Here is a 20676-nt window from a genome sequence, read left to right as displayed (position 1 = left end):
CCTTTGACAACATCTCCCTGTTTTGCCCACCCCAAGCCACCCTACATCTACCATTCTACGCCCTGCTTCTATAAATTCAGCTTTTTTAAAGATTCCTCATATAAGTGATTTCATGCAGTATTTCTCTTTCTGTGTTTGGCTTACTTCACTTACCATAATGTCCTTCAGGTTCATCCATGTTATTGCAAATGGCAGGATTTTATCTGTCGATGAACATGTAGGTTGTTTCCGTATCTTGGTTATTGTGAATAATGCTGCAATAAACATGGGAGTTCAGATTTCTCTTGGAGATACTGATTTCATTTCTTTCAGAGAGATATATATATCTGTATGTATATATATCTCCAGAGGTGGGATTGCTGCCTCATATGGTAGTTCTATTTTTAATTTTTTGAGGGATCTCCATATTGTTTTTCATAGTGGCTGTACCAATTTGCATTCCCACCAACAGTGACTTAGGGTTTCTTTTTATCCAAATCCTCACCAACACTTGTTATCTCTTGTCTTTTTGATGGTATGCATTCTAGCAGGAGTGAGGTAATATCTCTTTGTGGTTTTGTTTTGCATTTCCCTGATGATTAATGATCTTGAGCACTATTTTATATAACTATCCATCATTTGTAGGTCTTCTTTGGAGAAACGTTTGTTCAGGTTCTTTCCCATTATTCAGTGCGGTTATTTGTTTCCTTGCTATTGAGTTGTTTGATGTCTTTATGTGTTTTGGATGTTAGCTACTTATCAGATGTGTGGTTTGCAAATATTTTCTACAGTTCTGTGGTTGTCTCTTCACTCAGTAGTTCATTTCCTTTGCTATGCAGATGCTATTTATTTATTTATTTATTTATATCAGAGTATAATTGCTTTACAATGCTGTGCTAGTTTCTGCTGCACAAGGAAGTGAATCAGCTTATGTATACATATATTCCCTCCCTCTTGGACCTCCCTCCCAACCCCCATTCCACCCATCTAGGTCATCACAGAGCACCAAGCTGAGCTCGTTGTGCTATATCGCAGGTTCCCACTAGCTAATTATTTTACACATGCTAGTGTATTTATGTCAAACCTAATCTCCAAATTCATCCCACTCTCCCCTTTCCCACCCTCCCCTTTCCCACCATGCCCACACATCCATTCTCTATGTCTGTGTCTCTATTCCTGCCCTGGAAATAGTTCATCTGTACCATTTTTCTAGATGCCACATATACCATATGTCCCAGCAATGGCACTACTGGGCATATACCCTTATAAAATCATAATTCAAAAAGGCACACATACCCCAATATTCACTGCAGCACTATTTACAACAGCCAGGACATGGAAACAACCAAAATGTCCATTGACAGAAGAATGGATAAAGAAGATGTGATACATATACACACAGAAATATTACTCATCCATAAAAAGGAATGAAATTGGGCCATTTGTAGACATGTGGACCGACCTAGAGTCTGTCACACAGAGTGAAGTAAGCCAGAAAGAGAAAAACAAATATCATATATTAACGCATATATGCAGATGCTTTTTAGTTTGATACAGTCCAACTTGTTTACTTTGGCTTTTGTTGCCTGTGCCTTTGTGTCATAGCTAAAAAATTATTGCTCAAACCAACATCAAGAGGGTTTTTCCTTGTGTTTTCTTCTGTTTGTTTCACAATTTCAAGTCTTACTTTTAAGTGTTCAATCCATTTTGAGTTGATTTAATACAAGGTGTGAGATAAGGTGTGACTTTCATTCTTATGTATGTGGATATCTAGTTTTATCAACATCATTTATTGAAGAGACTATCTTTTCTCCATTGGAAATGGGAACTGTCCTTTCCCCATTGTTCAAAGATCAGTTGACCATAAACATGTGGATTGAATTCTGCTTTCTATTCTGTTCCATTGGTCCGTATGTCTGTTTTTATGCCAAGACCATACTGTATGGTTACAAGAGTTTTGTAGTATATTTTGAAATCAAGAAGTGAAATGCCTCTGAGTTTGTTTCTCTTGCTCAAGATTACTTTGGTTATTTGGGGTCTTTTGTGATTCCATATGAATTTTAGGCTTTTTTTTTTCTTTCTTTCTATTTTTGTCAAAAATATCATTGGAATTTTGATAGGGATTGCACTGCATCAGAAGATTGCATTGGATAGTAGGGACATTTTAACAATATTAATTTTTCCAATCTAAGAACATGGGATATCTTTCCATTTGTTTGTGTCTTCTTTAATTTCTTTCATTAATGTTTTATACTTTGCAGTACACAGATCTTTTGCATCCTTGGTTAAATGTATCCTAAGTATTTCAATGCTAGTTTAAATGAGATTGTTTTATTAACTTCTTTTTCTGATAGTTCATTATCAGTGTATAGTGTTGGTAGTATCGTTGTGAGCATAGCTGCCTTCCATTTTCCACGTATAGAAACATAACTGATTTCTGTATGTTGACTTGCACCCTGCAAATTTATGGAATTCATTCATTAGTTCAAACAGATTTTTTGGCGGAGTCTTTGGGGTTTTTACATATAAGATAATGTCATCTGCAAATAGAGACAATTTTACTCTTCCTTTCCTATTTGGATGGGTTTTATTTCTTTTTCTTGACTAATTTCTCTGGCTAGGATTTCCAGTACAATGTTCAATAGAAGTGGTGAGAGTGAGCATCATTATCTCGTTCCTAATTGTAGATGAAGAGCATCAGCTTTTTATCATTTAGCGTGATGATATCTGTGGGCTCGTCAGATATGGCCTTTATTATGTTGAGGTGCATTCCCTCTATACTTCATTTGTTGAAAGTCTCTATCATGAAAGATTTTTTTTGTCAAGTGTTTTTCTGCATGATCATATGATTTTTATCCTTCATTTTGTTAATGTAGCATATCACATACATTTATTGATTTGTGTATTTTGAACCATCCTTGCACCCAGGGATAAATCCCACTTGAGCATGGTGTATGATCCCTTTGATATGTTTTGGATTACAGTTTGAAAGTATTTTGTTGAAGATTTTTGCATCTATATACATCAGAGTTGTTGGCCTGTAATTTTCTTTTCTTGTGGTGTCTTTATTTGGTTTTGGTGTCAGGATGATGTTGGTCTCTTAAAATGAGTTTGGAAGTGTTCCCTTCTCTTTAGTTTTTGGTAAGAATTTGAAAAGGATTGGTGGCAATTCTTCTTTAAAAATTCAGTGGAATTTACCAGTGAAGACATCTGGTCTTGGGTTTTCCTTTTCTGGGGGATTTTGAATACTGAATCAATATCCCCGCTTGTTATTGGTCTGTTCAAGTTAAATTATTGATTTCTTCATGATTCACCTTGGGTAGGTTGTATGTTTCTAGGAATTTGTCTGTTTTCTTCTAAGTTATCCAATTTGTTGGCATGTAATTGTTCATAGTAGTCTCTTATGATGTCCCATAAGTCCTTTAGGCTTTCTTCACTATTTTCTGTTCTTTTTTCTGACTAGTGACTTTTCTTCAGTTTCACTGATTCTTTCTGCTGCTTGATCAAGTCTGATTTTAACCCCTGTAATGAATTTTTCAGTTCAGCATTGTGTTCTTCAGCTTCAGCATTTCTGTGTGGTTCCTTTATATATGACTTCTATGTTTCTGTTGAATTTCTCACTTTGTTCATGTGTTGCTTTACTGATTCTGTTTAGTTGTTTATCTGTGTTCTATTGTAACTCATCGAGCTTCTTAATGATGATTATTTGAAATCTTTGTAAGGTAATTCACAGATTTCCATTTCTTTCAATTGGTTAATGGAGATTTATTTCCTGCCTCTGATTGTATCATGTTTTCTCAAATTTTTAACGCACCTTGTAGATTTGCTTTGTTGTCTGAACATTTGAGGAAGCAGGTACCTCTCCCTGTATTTATGATCTGGTTTTGCCTAGAAGAGACCTTCATCAATCTGCAGTGCTGAGTATGAGGTAAGATAGAGACCAGCCCCTCTGGGAGTGCAGTGTAAGATTGGATAAGGACCCCTTGGTTTCCAGTCCTTTCTTTTGGAGGAAATACCTCACTTCTGTGCTTTTCCCCACCTTGCAGAGCAATACTAAGTGTAATACAATACCATTCCTTTTTCTTTGCTGTTAGCTGACCCAGGAACCAAGTTCTGCCTGTCACTCAGTGCTAAGTACCACACGTGGTACAAACTGACTCCATGGAAGGTGCTTTGAATTATCGGGCATAAGGCCCTCTTCACTTTGTTCCCTCCTTGTGGAGATAAAACCAGGTCTGCACTTATTCCCAACCTTGCAGAGCAGTGCTAGTTCTAGAATGGTACTCTCCCTTTCCCATGTTCCTTAATTATCCCAAGGGACCAGGCTCTGCTGGTCATTCAGCACTTGGATGCTGAATACCCAGAGATAGAAACCAGTTATACAGAGGGCACTCTGTAATGCTAGGAATAAGGCCAGCTCCTTTCCTTCGGCCGCATTTGCTTTCTTTTCCCCCTGCGGAGGAAAAAACCTCAGCTCTGCTCTTCCAATAATTCCACACAGCAGAACTGGCAGTAAATGAGACGTCTTCCATTATCCTTTGGGACTGCTCTCTGCCTGTCATTCAGTACTTGGTATGAGGTAAGATAGAACCCCACTCCCCCCACCCCCAGAGGTTGCCCTGAGAGGATTGGAGGTTAGGTGCAATATCAGTCCCCTCCCCCAAAGGGGAAATCATGAGCATAGGCTGTTTTCTTGGTACTGAGCTGACCTGATTTGGCTGAGGGACTGATGCGGGTAAAGTGAAATTGCTCTTCTCACCCCTGTAAATGTGACTGTTCTCAGTTTGTGCTTCCTTGAGTGCTTTTACTTTTAGCTGGGTTCCAAATTTCTCTTCAAGGTATTTTGGTAGTAATATTGTTAAATCCATGTCTGTGTAGGAAAGAGAGCTAGGGCTTCCTCCTCTGCCATTTTGCTGATGGCCTGCATTAAGTCTTTAACTTCGTTCAAAAATAGTCAGGTAAGTGTTACTACACTTATTTTCAGATGAGAAAGCTGAGGCTTAACTCCCCTATCCAATACAGCCAATATTTATACTGGGGTTTTCAAACATATATTTTGTCTATTAAACTACTGTGCTTACAGAGACTTATAGGGACTTCTATTCTGTATTACATTGAAAATAGTGAGGAGGAAAACTAGCAAGAAGCCTTATCAGAGGTCTTGAGCAACTGCAGCTCTGACCCCAAGATGGCAGTGTTTGCATTGGCCCTGCTTTTGGTTAGGATTAAATATATGGTAGCAAAATGCAGTCTTTGACTGATTAGGCATGTAGTCTCTGATTGGCTAAGCATATTCTCCGAGAGTCCCTTTGTTCATGTGTAAAAATAAAAGATGTTGAATAGACAAGTCAGACAGCCCAGTGCAGAAGAATGGAGAAGCATGTGAGAACCTCCTTGGTGGTCTTGAGGCTTCATTTTTGTTGTAAGTTAATGAAGAGTCTTAGCCAGGTTGACACAGGAAGTCCAGGGACAATTTTAAAGGTTTTCAGCAAAGGTGTATTGCATTGGGGTAGGAAGAGGGAAGATTATGGGGCCATTTTATGGTTTACTTGGGATTCATTTTGGAGAGGAGGAAGGGATGCAAATTAGAAAGCATTAAAAATGGATGATCTACTCTCAGATATCGCTTTGTTTTTGATTAGGGGTGAGTGGCAAAAACCAAGTGGAACAGAGTCCTCCAATCCTGATCATCCTGGAGGCAGAGAATTGCACGTTTCAATTCAATTACACAGTGAGCCCCGTTGGCAACTTAAGGTGGTACAAACAGGACACTGGGAGAGGTCTTGTTCCCCTGATAATCATGATTTACAGTGACAGCAAAAAGTGGAATGGACGGTACACAGCGACTCTGTATGGAACTACCAAGCACAGCTCCCTGCACATCACAGCCGCCCAGCTCAGCGATCCAGCCTCCTACTTCTGTGTGGTGGGTACACTGTGCTCCCCAGGCACTTGCAACCTGCACCTGGAGGTTGTCAAGGAGCATGTTTTTAATGTTGTATGTAATTTCCCAAGTGATCTAGTACTTCTCTCTCAGACACAACTGAATTTGAACCTTAGCCTAGATGTCTATTAACATAGAGGTATCCTCAACTCAACACAGAAAGTTAACTGCTACACCTGGCTGTTCCCGAGGGCAAGACCATCATGTGGCATTACTGCCCCTGAAGTAGATGATAATTTTAGGTAAATGGAGAGGTCAGCTCTGTGTGGGGTCCAGCTACCAGTAGAATGTCATCGACTGAGTATATAAGCAAAATGTTGAGGAGACTGACCCCAATATTTGTTAAGGTTCCTTCCACTTGAGAGATTTTTAGTCCTCATTTAAGGGCTCTCCACGTTCTGAGAAAATTTTCTGTGGGGAGAGATCCGCCATACCAATTTACCTACCCTCCTCAGCAAGGCAGCTTTCCAGATGCTGCACCAACTCTCTTATTGCCTTACCACCTGCTCCTTGGGAAACATCACTGCTCAGACTGTTGTGCCGGCATGATACTGGCAGGCACAGTCACTGAGGCAGCTGGACAACTGCCCCAGGTTCTTCAACTGCTAATGTTCTAGAAAAGAGACCTGAGTGACAGTGCTTGCTTGCTGTGTATAGTCCTGGGCTGACAAATTAGCGTGATGCTCTTTTGGGGACAATTAGAGAAATTTAAGTGTTGTTTGAGAATTAGATGAGATAAATATGTATATGAAGGGTATATATCAATTGAGAAAAACAGGAAGGATATACACTAAGGTATTAAAAAAGATCAGGTCTGGATGATAGGAATATTACATTTTTATTTTTGTACCTTTCCTTGTCTGTATTTCTAATTTTCTATAGTTCACAGTCTCTACTTTTAAAGTCAAAATAAAGATTATTAAAAAATAAAACTAGGGAACTTCTAGTTTCTTATTCTGCACGTAAGGAGCTGTGACGTCGTCACCTGACCTCACAACAAGTAAAAAGCAGAACCGATTGAAACACTAACCACTGTCCTTGGATCTGTAGAGGGGAGGGCAGCGGACAAACTGCTGCCCCCAAGACTGCAGAGACCAGAGAGCTGCAGTTTACCAGAGCAGAGACTCCGGGCAGAAACGGCAGCGGGAACCAGTGCTGAGGAAGCAAAACCTGAACTGAAATTGGTGAGTTGCTGGAGGCTCCGCGTGGACAAGTCTGAGAGCTAAAAGAGTCATAGAGGGACCCCACAATATCGTAAGATTTACCTCCAGATCAACCAGGTATCCACAGTAAACACAGAAGAAAAATCCCCTGATGCTTCTGGGGGCAGTGGTGGGGGTGCTCTTTTGAAATGCACCAGAACACTCTGTTCCTAACAAGGCCTTTCCCATGGGGAAACTAGTTAACCACAACCTAAATTGCTGGGGTATTATTGGAGCCTAAGTAACCCAGAGGAAGGGGAATAGCCAACTTCAGCCAGTTCTAGCCATCTTGTCCCTCTTGTGGGGGAAGGGAAAAAACAAACACTTATGAAGTCCACAGTCCAGAGGCATAGGCTCAATGAAAGGCTGAGATCTGATCATAGAACCATAGAACACATTCCCTCCCCCCATGCCCCACCACCAGATTCCTGAAGGTTTGTTTCAGCAGATTCTTTCACCCAGTACATCATGTCTGGCTATCAAGAAAGAGTCACACGTCTTACAAAAAGGCAAAAAACACAATTTGAAGAGACAGAGCAAGCATCAACTAGACATGTAGAGTTATTGGATCTGGAATTTAAAACAAGTAACTTACTAAATGGTGTGACTTTGGACAAAATTACTTAAAATTAGAGCACCTCTATTTTATCATCTATAAAAACATATACATCACATAGTTGTAAGAATTAAAGTAAATTATTTAAAAATTGAATGGCATTAGTAGAAAATAATTTTTCAATGAACAGTGGTTATTCTTGGATGCAGATGGGATGAAGCAGTAAAGACAATCAATACCAAAAAAAAAAAAAAAAAAACCAAGACAATTTTGAGAACGGATTAAGACTTAACTCTCCACTCTCCTACTGCTGACTATGTTATTTTGTTATAATGGCTGGGAGTTTCCCTGTATTCCACATTGGCCTGTCCCATCCAATTATTTGAAAGGACTCTAATGTCTTTCTTGTTTTTCTTTATGTCATAGGCATTATGCACAGAAAAATAACAATACCTTGCTTCTTGTATGATTTAATGTAAATTGTAAGAAGTATCCACGCAAGCTTTAAGAGCAGGGTTTGGATATGATGATGATCCTGAGCTACAGTGTCAATAACTGGATTCATACACAACAGCTCATTTAGCAGGTTTTGCGTTGACAGGAGAGTAAAGAATCTTTCTAGGTTTTCCTTGGGGAGCGATGTTTTTAGTTATTCAATTTTTATAACTTGCACATGCTAGATGCTCAAGAATTTATTAAATAGAAAGGAAAGAGAAACATCTAGGAGATAAACAGTAGGTGTAGGTCTCTTATCTATTCTGGTCTTTTTTTTCAGTTAATTAATTAATTTATTGGCTGTGTTGGGTCTTCGTTGCTGTGAGGGAGTTTTCTCTAGTTATGGCGAGCCGGGGCTACTCTTTGTTGCGGTGCGTGGGCTTCTCATTGCAGTGGCTTCTGTTGTTGCAGAGCACGGGCTCTAGGCACATTGTGGCTCATGGGCTCAGTTGCTTTGCGGCATGTGGGACCCTCCAGGACCAGGGCTCAAACCCGTGTCCCCTGCATTGGCAGGCTGATTCTTAACCACTGCACCACAAAGGAAGTCCCTGAGCCTGATCTTGACATGATCCTCTCCCTGTGTTACCTCTTCACAGATCAGGAGTAGCTGTGTGAATGTGTGCACAGGGGCACGGATCTAATTTCTGGCTGCCTGAGGAGCCTCTCAGCTTCCTGGGCCAATGGATGTATGAATTTGCACTCAGATAAACAAGATGTTTGTCCTGGTAGTGTCTGAAGGCTCTCAGACTCCAATCTGAGTCCTCATGAGTCTGGTGTATGGAAAAATGGAGTTTCATCCCTGATTCTCTTTTCGCAGCTGTGCTGTGAGTTGATGGGCTTCGAAGACATGAGTAAAAAGAGCAGATTCTAGTAATCTCTATAAATCTGAAAGTTATAACGGGTTAGTGTTACCAGGCTCACCTGGGTGGATTGTGAAAAGAGGATATATTCTTTCAAAAAATAATCAGCCATTAATAAATCTCCTTTGTCTGTGGTTCTCTTTTTGAACAGGGGTGAGCAGCCCACATACATTGGACCAGAGTTCTTCACTCCTGTCGCCAGGAGAGAGCACATGTCGTTCTTAATTGTACTTAGCAAAAGAGAACATTTTACAACTTCCATTGGTTCAGCAGGAGCCTGGGAAAGGACTTGTATCTTTGACTTTAATTCAATCAAGCTAGAAAGAGCAGGCAGACAAACTTCTTAAAGCACTGCTTGGAACAGAGAAGTTTTACAGTGTTTTTCGTATCTCAGGTCCCACCCTGGAGATTCAGCCACTTACTCTTGTGCTTTGCGGCAGGGTGCTCTCCAAGCACCTGCAGCCAGTCCCACCACTGGCAGCAGGGCCCCTTGACCCGGGTCTAGCTTTGTGGGTAGGAATGAAGGTGTTTTCTTTATCTATGAGGGAATTTTCTTAAAATCTCTGTCTCCAAACAGAAATTAAGCGGAATACACCACTCCCTTATGTGATAAATCTGAATTTACATTGAATTAAATTTCCTTTTGTTACTATTGAATGTTCATTCCTTAGTGCAGAATGTACTCATCTTGCACTTGTTTGTACAGATTCCCTTCCACTGTCTACCCTTCAGGTCAGAGGGCAGACCCCTTTGTGCTCAGGCTCCTGGTCCAGGAAGCAATTTTCACCATGTTGTGCCCTCACCAGTAGTGTTTTACTCATTGGTTCATGGTCTTCATGATATTTGCTATATCTTTGTACCACTTATACCATTATATACTAATTTAATATTAAATTGACTTTTATATTAAATAGACACTAAAAATGACTATGCAAAAAAATTATCCTTGTTTTAGTGGATACTGTGTGTGAAACCATATATTTGATGTGCAGGTTATATTTTTTCTATTACAAATGAAAATAACACCATATATGTCACAATTAAAATTTTCATCTGTGTATGGTCAACCATGAGCTCCTGCATCAGTTACACTTTGGTAAATACTGATTCAGTCCATACCCTTCTTTTACTAAGTGACAGAATTAGGATCTACAGGATTTGAATGGCCTACTTAAAGCATGGCTTAGAGCAAAATGGAAGCTATGCAGAAGCCAGACACTCTGACCTCTCATCAATTGCTTCTTCCACTAAAGATGCAAAATAGGATCCAGAGTTTGAAGGAAGGAGTCTTATATTTTATATTTAAGTTAAATTAAAATCTTATTACTTAATCATACATATTAATTTTAAGTAAATTAGAAGATATAAACATCCTTAAACATAGAACATTCCCATAATTTCATGTCCTAAAAATTATGACTAGTACGAGTGTTCAGTTTTTTTGGTGCACATATTATACAGCCAAATTTTCTATGAAAGGAGATTATAATGTACTTCATACTTATTGACATATTTGTTTTTCTCAACATGCATTGTAGGTATTGTCATGCCAGGAATGTATTTTAAGGGCATAATTTTAAATGATTGTCTAGTTTTCATCATTTAGATGTACTTTAAAAAATTAATAACTTTTTGTTGTTTTTCCAATTTCCAGTAGTATAGACAACATTTTTATGAACATCATTAAAGCTGTAGTTTCCATGGAAATGTAATTGCTTGAACAAGGGAAACCACATGACACTGAATGTCTGGTTTCCATGAAGAAATTTTTACCAAGCTATGGCTTCAACAGCAGCATATGAGTCTGTTCACTTTCCAATACTATATCAAGTACGGATATTACTATTTTAAATTAGTTTCCATTTTACAAAGTGAAAATTTTCACAGAGTTTTAATTTTCTTTTATTTAACCTGTCAGGTTTTGTCATGACACATTTTGTCATTAAAACATAAAAAAGATTAGAAAACATCAGAGTACATCACACAGAATAAGAATTAATATCTTTTCATAAAATAAGATATATTAAATAAAGTTTGAAAAACACTTTTTTTTCCCCCCGGTCTTTATTGGAGTACAATAGCTTGACACTGTTGTGCCAGTTTCCACTGTACAACAAAATGAATCAGTTATATTTATACGTATATCCTCAAATCTTGAGCCTCCCTCTTGAGCCTCCCTCCCGAGCATCCTTCCCACCGTCCTTATCCCACCCCTCTAGGTTGTCAGCAATCATCGGGTTGATCTCCCTGTATTAGGCAATTGCTTCCCACTAGGTATCTATTTTATATTTGGTAGTATATAAATGTCAATACTTGTTGTTCACTTTGCTCCAGCTTCTCCTTCCCCACCGCCTATGTCCTCAAGTCTGTTCTCTACCTCTGCATCTTTATTTTTCCTCTACCACTGAGTTTTCATCAATTCCATTTTTTTTAATTCCATATATATGTGTTAGCATACAGTATTTGTTCTTCTCTTTCTGACTTCCTTCACTCTGTGTGACAGACTCTAGGTCCATCCACTTCACCACAAATAACTCAATTTCATTCCTATTTATTGCTGAGTAATATTCCATTGTATATATGTGCCACATCTTCTTTATCCATTCATCTGTTGATGGACATTTAGGTTGCTTCTGTGTCCTGGCTATTGTAAATAATGCTACAATGAACATTGTGGTACATGTATCTTTTTAAATTATGTTTTTCTCCAGGTATACACCCTGTAGTGGGATTACTAGCTCATTATGGTAGTTCTATTTTTAGTTTTTTAAGGAACCTCCATACTGTTTTCCACAGTGGCTGTGTCAATTTACATTCCCACCAACCATGCAGGAGGGCTCCCTTTTCTCCACAGCCTCTCCAGCATTTACTGTTTCTACATTTTTTGTTGATGGACAATCTGACTGGTGTGAGGTGATACCTCATTGCAGTTTTGATTTGCATTTCTCTAATGATTAGTGATATTGAGTATCTTTTCATATGTTTGTTGACCATCCATATGTCTTCTATGGAGAAATGTCTGTTTAGATCTGCCCATTTTGGGATTGGGTTGTTTGTTTTTTTGATATTGAGCTGTGTGAGCTGCTTATATATTTTGGAGATTAATCTTTTGCCAGTTGTTTCATTGGCAAATATTTTCTCCTACTCCAAGGGTTGTCTTTTCATCATATTTATGGTTTCCTTTGCTGTGCAAAAACTTTTAAGTTTCATTAGATCCCCCTAGTTTATTTTTGTTTTTATTTCCTTTACTCTAGGAGGTGGGTCAAGAAAGATCTTGCTGCCATTTATGTTATAGAGAGTTCTGCCTCTGTTTTCCTGTAAGGGTTTCATAGTGTCAGGCCTTATATTTAGGTCTTTGATCTATTTTGAGTTTATTTTTGTGTATGGTGTTAGGGAACGTTCTAAATTTATTGCCTTACAAGTAGCTGTCTAGTTTCCCCAGCACCACTATTGAAGAGGCTGTCTTTTCTGCATTGTATATTCTTGCCTCCTTTGTTGAAGATAAGGTGACCATATGTATGTGGGGTTATTTCTGGTCTATCTATCCTGTTCCATTGATCTATATTTCTGTTTTTGTGCCAGTACCATATTGTCTTGATTACTGTAGCTTTGTAGTATAGTCTGCAGTCAGGGAGCTTGATTCCTCCAGCTCCATTTTTTCTTCTCAATATTGCTTTGGCTATTCCGGGTTTTGTGTATTTCCATATAAATTGTATAATTTTTTTGTTCTAGTTCTGTGAAAAATGCCATTGGTATTTGATAGGGATTACACTGAATCTGTAGATTGTTTTGGGTAGGATAGTCATTTTCACAATGTTGACTCTTCCAATCCAAGAACATGGTATATCTCTCCATCTGTTTGTGTCATCTTTGATTTCTTTCATCAGTAAAAACACTGTTATGATCCAAGTTACCTTCTAACTTGTCTCTCCTCTCAAGGCATGTATTACCCACAGTTCTGATACTCAAAATGTGGACCAGCAATATTGGAACTTGTCCAGAATCTTAGACTCTACTCCACACCCACTGAATTTGAATCTTCATTTTAAGAAATCCCCAGGTGATTCTATCACTCTGAAGTTTGAGAAGCACTAATCTAACTGGTAGCAAGAGTGATTTTTTAAGTGTAAATTGGACCTAGAAACTGTCATACAGAGTGAAGTAAGCCAAAAAGAGAAAAACACATACCATATGCTAACTCATATATATGAAATCTAAAAAAATGGTACTGATGAACCCAGTGACAGGGCAAGAATAAACATGCAGATGTAGAGAACAGACTTGAGGACATGGGGTTGCAGGGGCGGGCGAAGGGGAAGCTGGTACGAAGTGAGAGAGTAGCATTGACATATATACACTACCAAATGTAAAATAGATAGCTAGTGGGAAGTTGCTGCATAACATAGTGAGATCAACTCGATGATGGGTGATGACTTAGAGGGCTGGGATAGGGAGGATTGGAGGGAGTCACAGGAGGGAAGGGATATGGGGATATATGTATAAATACAGCTGATTCACTTTGATGTACCTCAAAAACTTGCACAACAGTGTAAAGCAATTGTATTCCAATAAAGAGCTTAAAAAAAGTTGTTGTTACTTGCCTAAATGCTTCAATGGATTTCTGTTGCTCCTAGAATAAAATACAAAATCTTGGCTGGAATATACAAGGTTGTGTATAATTGAATCTCACCTGACCCTTCAATCTCAGCTCTTACCTCTCTTTCCCTGACTCTCTGTGCAGCCACAACGCTGACCTCCTTTCAATTTTCTAAACTTGTCATGTCCTGTCCCACACTGGGTCTTATTCTTCCATCCATCTGCAATTTTCTTCCCCCAAATCTTGGTAAGCCTGACTCATTTTCATCCTCCACGCCTCAGCTCAACCATCACTACTGTAGAGAGAGCCTTCTGACTTCTGCTGACCTTCGCCACTAATGCAGCCATCCAAAAACCTCTCCTTAACTCTCTGTCACACCACCTGGATCATTTCGCTTATGATAGTAACCATAATGTGCAGTTATATTGTTGACCCTTACATGTAAATGTGTTGATTGCTTAAAACTCCAGTTAGAGTGTAAGTTCTATGAGGTCAGTGATGTTTGTTTTGCTTGTGGCTCTACCCTTATTACCTAGAATATTGACTAGCTCATAGTAGTCAGATGAGAAATATCTACTGAATAAATGTTGCATGGCCCTTCTCTCTCTCTTTCTTTTCCTTTTCCCTTCTTCTCATTTCCACTCTTGCAGCTGTCAACACTGTGTATGTTCTCCTTGCTTAATATGTGGTACAGTTCAGTTCTCTCTGGCCCTTACCTGCAGGCTCAGATTCTGGCCTTCCTTTGCTTGGTGGCTCTGTTAAATAATTAGATCCACTTAGGATCTCAGCCTGTCCTCGATCAAATGACCTCACTTTGTCAGGTGTAATCTCAATGAACTGGGTCAACTTGAAGGCTTGTAATCCTACAGTGAAAAATCTAAGAGAAAAAACATGTCCAAAAGACTTTGGAAAATATAAAATTTACTTCAAGCCAAATAATTATGAGCACATGTTAGTTTGATTTAAAACTACCTCCAAAGAAAATCTCCTTAGGAAACATATTCAAATAATCAGGTTTGGTAGAGACATTTTATAGGAGACTAGATTTTTCAAAAAGTCTGGTTAAAGATCATTATTACGGTCTGAGGACTGGTTCCTATTTATTCTACTTTTGACTCTCTGTGTACTGGCTATTAGGGTCTTCACATGATTAATAGTCATCTGAGTGTATAACACTAATTTCCCAGAAGGAGTCTTGATTTCATTAGAGTTTGTCAGACAATTGCTCAAGCATTGTTATCAGAAATGATAGTTAAGTCCCATGTGGGGCTATACAGTACATCCTTTAAAAAAGGTCCATTTTAGACCATCCCATGTGGGGCTATACAGTACATCCTTTAAAAAAGGTCCATTTTAGACCAGTTTGGGGAAACATTTTTCTCAAAAGTAATTCAAGTACTTAGTATAGTATCTATAAAGGTGGCAGAGAGGGGCTTTGTCAGGTCTTGATCTTACTCTTCTTACAAGCTAATAGCTTGTTGTTTCTTTGATGCTGTCAGTAAAGACACAAATCCTGGGTCAGAGATAAAGGACTTTATTACCTATGGCGTAGCAAGCAGCATGAACATTGACATATTTGCTTCAGTTGTTTTTGCCCATGAGTTTCTCAGGGTGATATAAGGGGTATAAGATAGATGTTATGCATGCGATGGGCTTTTGTAACAGCTGAAGAATGGTGAGCTTGGGGAATCCATTGCTATTTTTAGCAAGCTCATTCTTTGTCTCAGAGAAGGCATTACCTCATGTTTCAAGTTTACTTGCTGCAGCACAACTCAGAGAAATGGTTTGGGTTGAGTGGTCATGGCCTTATACCTTGTTAAACCCAGAAAGTCATGTAGGAATATAAGAGATTCACAGTGGACTGTCTTTCAACAATATCCCCTCCATGGTCCTATATTGTGTTAGTTTCTAGAAGTTTTTCTCAAGAGTATGCCACTCCATCAGTTCTGGTTAATCTGACTGAGAGAGACAGAAACTAAATCTATTTGATTTTTCTCAAACAACATTTACTTAAAGCTACTGTCAGCAGAACTCTATGCAGCAGGATGAGACCAATATACATCATTAACCTGAATCACGCCTCTAGGATCCCAGATTCAGTCAACTATGAAGAAGTCCCATGATATAGACAACTAGGATATAGTATGAAATACATTATGGCCCATGCAAGGGAATTTGACACACTCATCTTTAGTTTATTTGCAAAAAAATGGACCAAAGAGCAACCATCCTTCCCAATGGAGTGATGTGCTTTCTTCCAAGACATAAACATATAACTCCAAGGGGAACAGATTAATCCAGTTTGGGACTTATTGTAGAACTTGGTTAGACTTGTCATTACATCACTTTGGTTAAGCTATATGAGCAGTGTCATTCATAAGGCATAACTCAAGATGCTCAGGCATCAGAAGCATATACGTTTGTACCAGTTACACTGAAATAAGGTTGTGCTGATTTATAGGTTTGTACACATATGGGGTTGGGAATCCATGTTGAGCAGCTTCCATTGATGGTGTCAGGCACAGCAGAACAGTCCAGGACAAGCCGTATATTCATATGAGTTTTTCTGTTTTCACAGACCATATGGTTGTCTGGCTAGGATGCAGTGCTGGGTCTAGTGTACAAAGAGAGCATTAATCCCCCTCCCTGCCACAAACACACACCTCCACGTCCTAAGGTTCTCCGTTCCCTAGTACCAAGGTTGTTGCTCCTTTCCATCACCACAAAATTGGTGTGACCATTCTAGCAGCTATAACTTTGCCATGTTGTCTAGTCATTTCCTAATCACACTCAAAACCTTTGTATGGGAGGATAAAGAGCAAGAAGGACAAGGGCATTTTCATGTCATTTACAGAGACCAATTATATTCACTGCCTTGGGCCTACTGGGCCACTGTAAGGGAATTCTTAGAGCAGTGTACTCGAATCAATGGTAGTTTTCTTCATGATCCAGGACCACATTTATCCAACAAGAGAATCTAGATGGCTGCACAAGAATTAAATTTTCATGCCATTTTGACTGGGCTACTACCAGAAAGGCGTACTAACCAAGCTGGTCGGAGGTTTGCTCTACAGAGAAAGAAAGAAGCAACATGCTTTGCACTTTTGGCAAGCTGGAGTAGCTGTATTTTTTTCTACTCAATCTGTTAAGTACAGCTAAAATCCCTGGACCACATGTAAAAGCAAAACATAAGAATTTGGAGAGAAGAAGCCAGAGTAGCTAGGGACTTGAGCCTGAGGAATGACAGAGCAATGAGCTCCCTGAGTTTTCCTTTGCCTCACATAACCCAAGTGAGTCCTCGAGAAGCCAGGAACCTGAAAATGCCAACAGGTGCAGATGAAAAGTCCATGAAACATCTTCTCCCTCTACCAAATGACCAGCAAGAGGACAGTCTAGGAAGACATACAATTTTAAGACATTAATCAACCTTCTCTGGCCAAACACCATAGAAAGGTGTGCAGCAACCAAGCAAATATTTAAGAAAAAGGTAACTGAAACCTGACCAGGAAGCTTTGTGGTATTTTAACATAGGCTTGCTCCACCTTCTCATCACTGGAGTCAGGACAGTTGGCCGCCTGCATTCCCGGTGCGGGTTCCTGGTAGTGGAGGGAGCAGAGCACTTTGTTGTCTAAGAATAAAAGTTGGCTGCTTTGACCTGTCGGGTGACTCCCTGAAGGGCTAAGGCAAAGGGCTTGCCTAAAATTCATGTAACTCAGAGCTCTCTCAGGGAAGAGAAGTTGCTACGTAGAGAAACTTTTCTAGGAAAAAAATCACCAGAGGGATTCAACAGTAGATTTGAATAGGCAGGAGAAAGAAGTTGAAGATAAGTCAAATAAAATTATCCAGTCAAAAAGCATAAAGAAAAAAGATTGAAGAGAAATGAACAGAGCCTAAAAGACATGTGGGTCATTGTCAAATTTACTGACATACATACAATAGGATTCCCAGACGAGGAGGAGAAAGAGTGAGAGATGGCTGTGTGATTTCTGTCCAAAGCAATGTTCTCTTAGAGAAAAGGATTTCATCCTTAGCATCTCCTCCCTCATCCTACATCTTACACAATTGTTGCTGGGAATTGGAAAGATGCAACTAGTCCATCTTTGATGGATAATGTTTACCTGGTTCTTGAGCAGAAATGGACCCGCTGCGTTGCTGGTCTCTAGCCACCAGCTCCTACATGGACATGAGGCAGGTGGTGAAACAAAAGGAGCAGCAGCTCTCTGTGCTTGTTTCTCTGTTAGACCCAATTACACTTCTTGCATAGAGAGCCCTCTGATAAATCTGGTTTGCTGATTAGGGTAGGATAGAATGGCATAGAGAGTGATACCGGACCCATAACTTTGGAGATTAATTCCTAGATGCCAGGGCTATGTACAAGAAGAGGGAAGAAGAGGAATTAGACATACGAACAGGTGCATTGGGTTTTATTTGCAGTCTAGGTACTGAAGGCAGGTCCATCTACTACCACTCCCAGCCCAAGTAAGTGCTGTTTTCACACAGATGTGCCTTTGGTGCAAAATGGAATGAAGAATCCCGATCTCTTGTAGTCCCTGACCTTTGTAAAAATATGCCCAGGTTGTGAGCTGCAAACACATTTGTTCAGTCAGATTTTAGGCCATTGTATCTTCAACAGATTCTTTTGAGTTAGAATAGATTTCTTTAAAAATTAGAGGTAAGGAAATGAGATAGGAGGTGTGTGGTCTGATGTGCAGAAGAGCTACACAATAACAAATTCTCCTTGAATCACAAGAGCCTCACCCAGACTTCCATCATAGAATACATTAAGGCTGGTTTTTCAGTGTGAAAGAGTGGCCATTTGATGTAACTGCTTTTGCCCAGACAAGCGTGGCCATTTGATGTAAAAGTCATACACATACACATCATCCACTCCCCACACACATTGACTTGGGTCACATGCTTCTCAATTTTTAATCTAACTAAAGTGGCAGATTTTTACTTTCATCAGTTCACATAATAAATGTCTGCTTTGAATATTACTTTGAACAGTGTCTTGAGCCCACAAGATGGCAGTGTCTTCTCAGAGACTCTGAGGAAAGCTCTCATGTATTCCTCCCTGTGTGTGTGTCTGTGTGTGTGTGTGTGTGTGTGTGTGTGTGTGTGTGAGAGAGAGAGAGAGAGAGAGAGAGAGAGAGAGAGACAGAGAGAGAGGGAGAGACAGAGAGAGAGGGAGAGACAGAGAGAGAGAAAGAGATGAGAGGAGGAGCTCGATGGTGTGGCAGGCGTGGTGAAGAGTCCCTTTTTTTTCTTTGGTAGAATAGATTCTTTTTATGATTTCTAAAGCAGAAGAATTAGCAATGTCTCAATTCAACTCATTGTTTTAGGGTTTAAAATTGAATCCTCAGTGAACCAGGGGAGGAAAGAATGATGAAATCCTCAAGAGTTTTACTAGTGATCCTGTGGCTTCAGTTATCCTGTGAGTTTGGGGCATTTCTATGGGAACATAAAGTACAGTATTTGGAGTCATTGTCTATTCTAGGCCCATGGATAGAAACATGAATGTTATGTCCCTTAAATAAGTGAAGGTAGAAGTGGGAGCCTGTGAAAAGATAAGATATTCTGGAGAGGAAGCATCCACTACTCAACCAATCTTCTTTGACTGACCACGCGTTGTCTTTTTGCACAGGGATGAGGAGCCAACAGAAGGGAGTGGAGCAGAGTCCTGCATCTCTGCCTGTCCCAGAGGGAACCATCGCCCCTCTCAACTGCACTTATAGTGACAGTGCTTCTCAGTACTTCACATGGTACAGACAGTATCCTGGGAAAGGCCCTGAGGTGCTGCTGTCCGGAAACATGAATGAAGACAAAGAGGAAGGAAGATTTACAGCCCAGGTGAATAAAGCTAACCAGTATGTCTCCCTGCTCATCAGAGACTCCCAGCCCAGCGACTCAGCCACCTACCTCTGTGCCGTGAGCACACAGTGCTCTCCCAGCACCTGCAGTCTGTACCCAAACCTGCTGGAGCCCCAGCAATGCCTGATGTAGAGCTTAGGCTGCAGGGCACAGAAATTCTGTTTGCTCTTGAGATGCAAACGAGAATTAAGAGTAACAGCGTGGAAGGTTTGATTGATTAGAGAAGTATTTTCGTAACTCTGAAAATAATTGACCCTGAAGTGAAATTAAAGACACAATTTGGTCAGAAATGTTTTGTTTGTTTGAAATGTTTTGAAGTCTTCTCGTTTAGTCTAGTTTTGTATCACAACTTTCCTCAATGAGATTGATTTTATGATGCTCTTATATATGAGAACAGTATTTTTTATACAACTTTGTTGGAATATAATTGATTTACACTGTTGCACCAGTTTTTGCTGTACAATAAAGTGAATCAGCTGTATTTATACATATATCCCTATATCCCCTCCCTCTCGCAACTCCTTCCCACCCTCTGTATCCCAGCCCTCTAAGTCTTCACCCATCATTGAGTTGATCTCCCTGTACTATGCAGCAGCTTCCCACTAGCTATTTTACATTTAGTAATATATATATATGTCAAAGCTACTCTCTCACTTTGTCCCAGCTTCCCTTCGCCACCCCCGCACCCGTGTCCTCAAGTCCATTCTCTACATCTGCATCTTTATTCTTGCCCTGCCACTGGGTTCATCAGTATCATTTTTTTAGATTCCATATATATGAATTAGTATACAGTATTTGTTTTTCTCTTTCTGGCTTACTTCGCTCTGTATGACAGATTCTAGGTACATCCACCTCACTACAAATAACTCCATTTCATTCCTTTTTATGGCTGAGTAATGTTCCATTGTATATATGTGCCACATCCTCTTTATCCATTCATCTGTTGATGGACATTTAGGTTGCTTCCATGTCCTGGCTATTGTAAATAGTGTTGCAATGAACATTGTGGTACATGTTTCTTTTTGGATTATGGTTTTCTCTGGGTGTATGCCCAGGAGTGGTATTCCTGGGTCATATGGTAGTTCCATTTTTAGTTTTTTAAGGAACCTCCATACTGTTCTCCATAGTGGCTGTATCAATTTACATTCCTACCAACAGTGCAGGACAGTTCC

General features: G+C 39.6%; 1 gene segment (V, D, J or C); it reads left to right on the top strand.

The window, feature by feature from the left end:
• The first annotated feature begins 18994 nt into the window (after positions 1-18994).
• Positions 18995-19636, top strand: LOC130844613 (T cell receptor alpha variable 12-2-like). The segment is given in 2 exon segments: positions 18995-19067; positions 19278-19636. Coding segments are annotated over 2 exon segments (411 nt in total).
• The last annotated feature ends 1040 nt before the right edge of the window (positions 19637-20676 follow it).

This window comes from Hippopotamus amphibius, chromosome 2 (genome assembly GCF_030028045.1).
Source record: "Hippopotamus amphibius kiboko isolate mHipAmp2 chromosome 2, mHipAmp2.hap2, whole genome shotgun sequence".
In the NCBI taxonomy this organism is placed as follows: domain Eukaryota; kingdom Metazoa; phylum Chordata; class Mammalia; order Artiodactyla; family Hippopotamidae; genus Hippopotamus; species Hippopotamus amphibius.
Note: the sequence above shows the minus strand (reverse complement) of the source record. Positions and strands in the feature narration are given on the sequence as shown.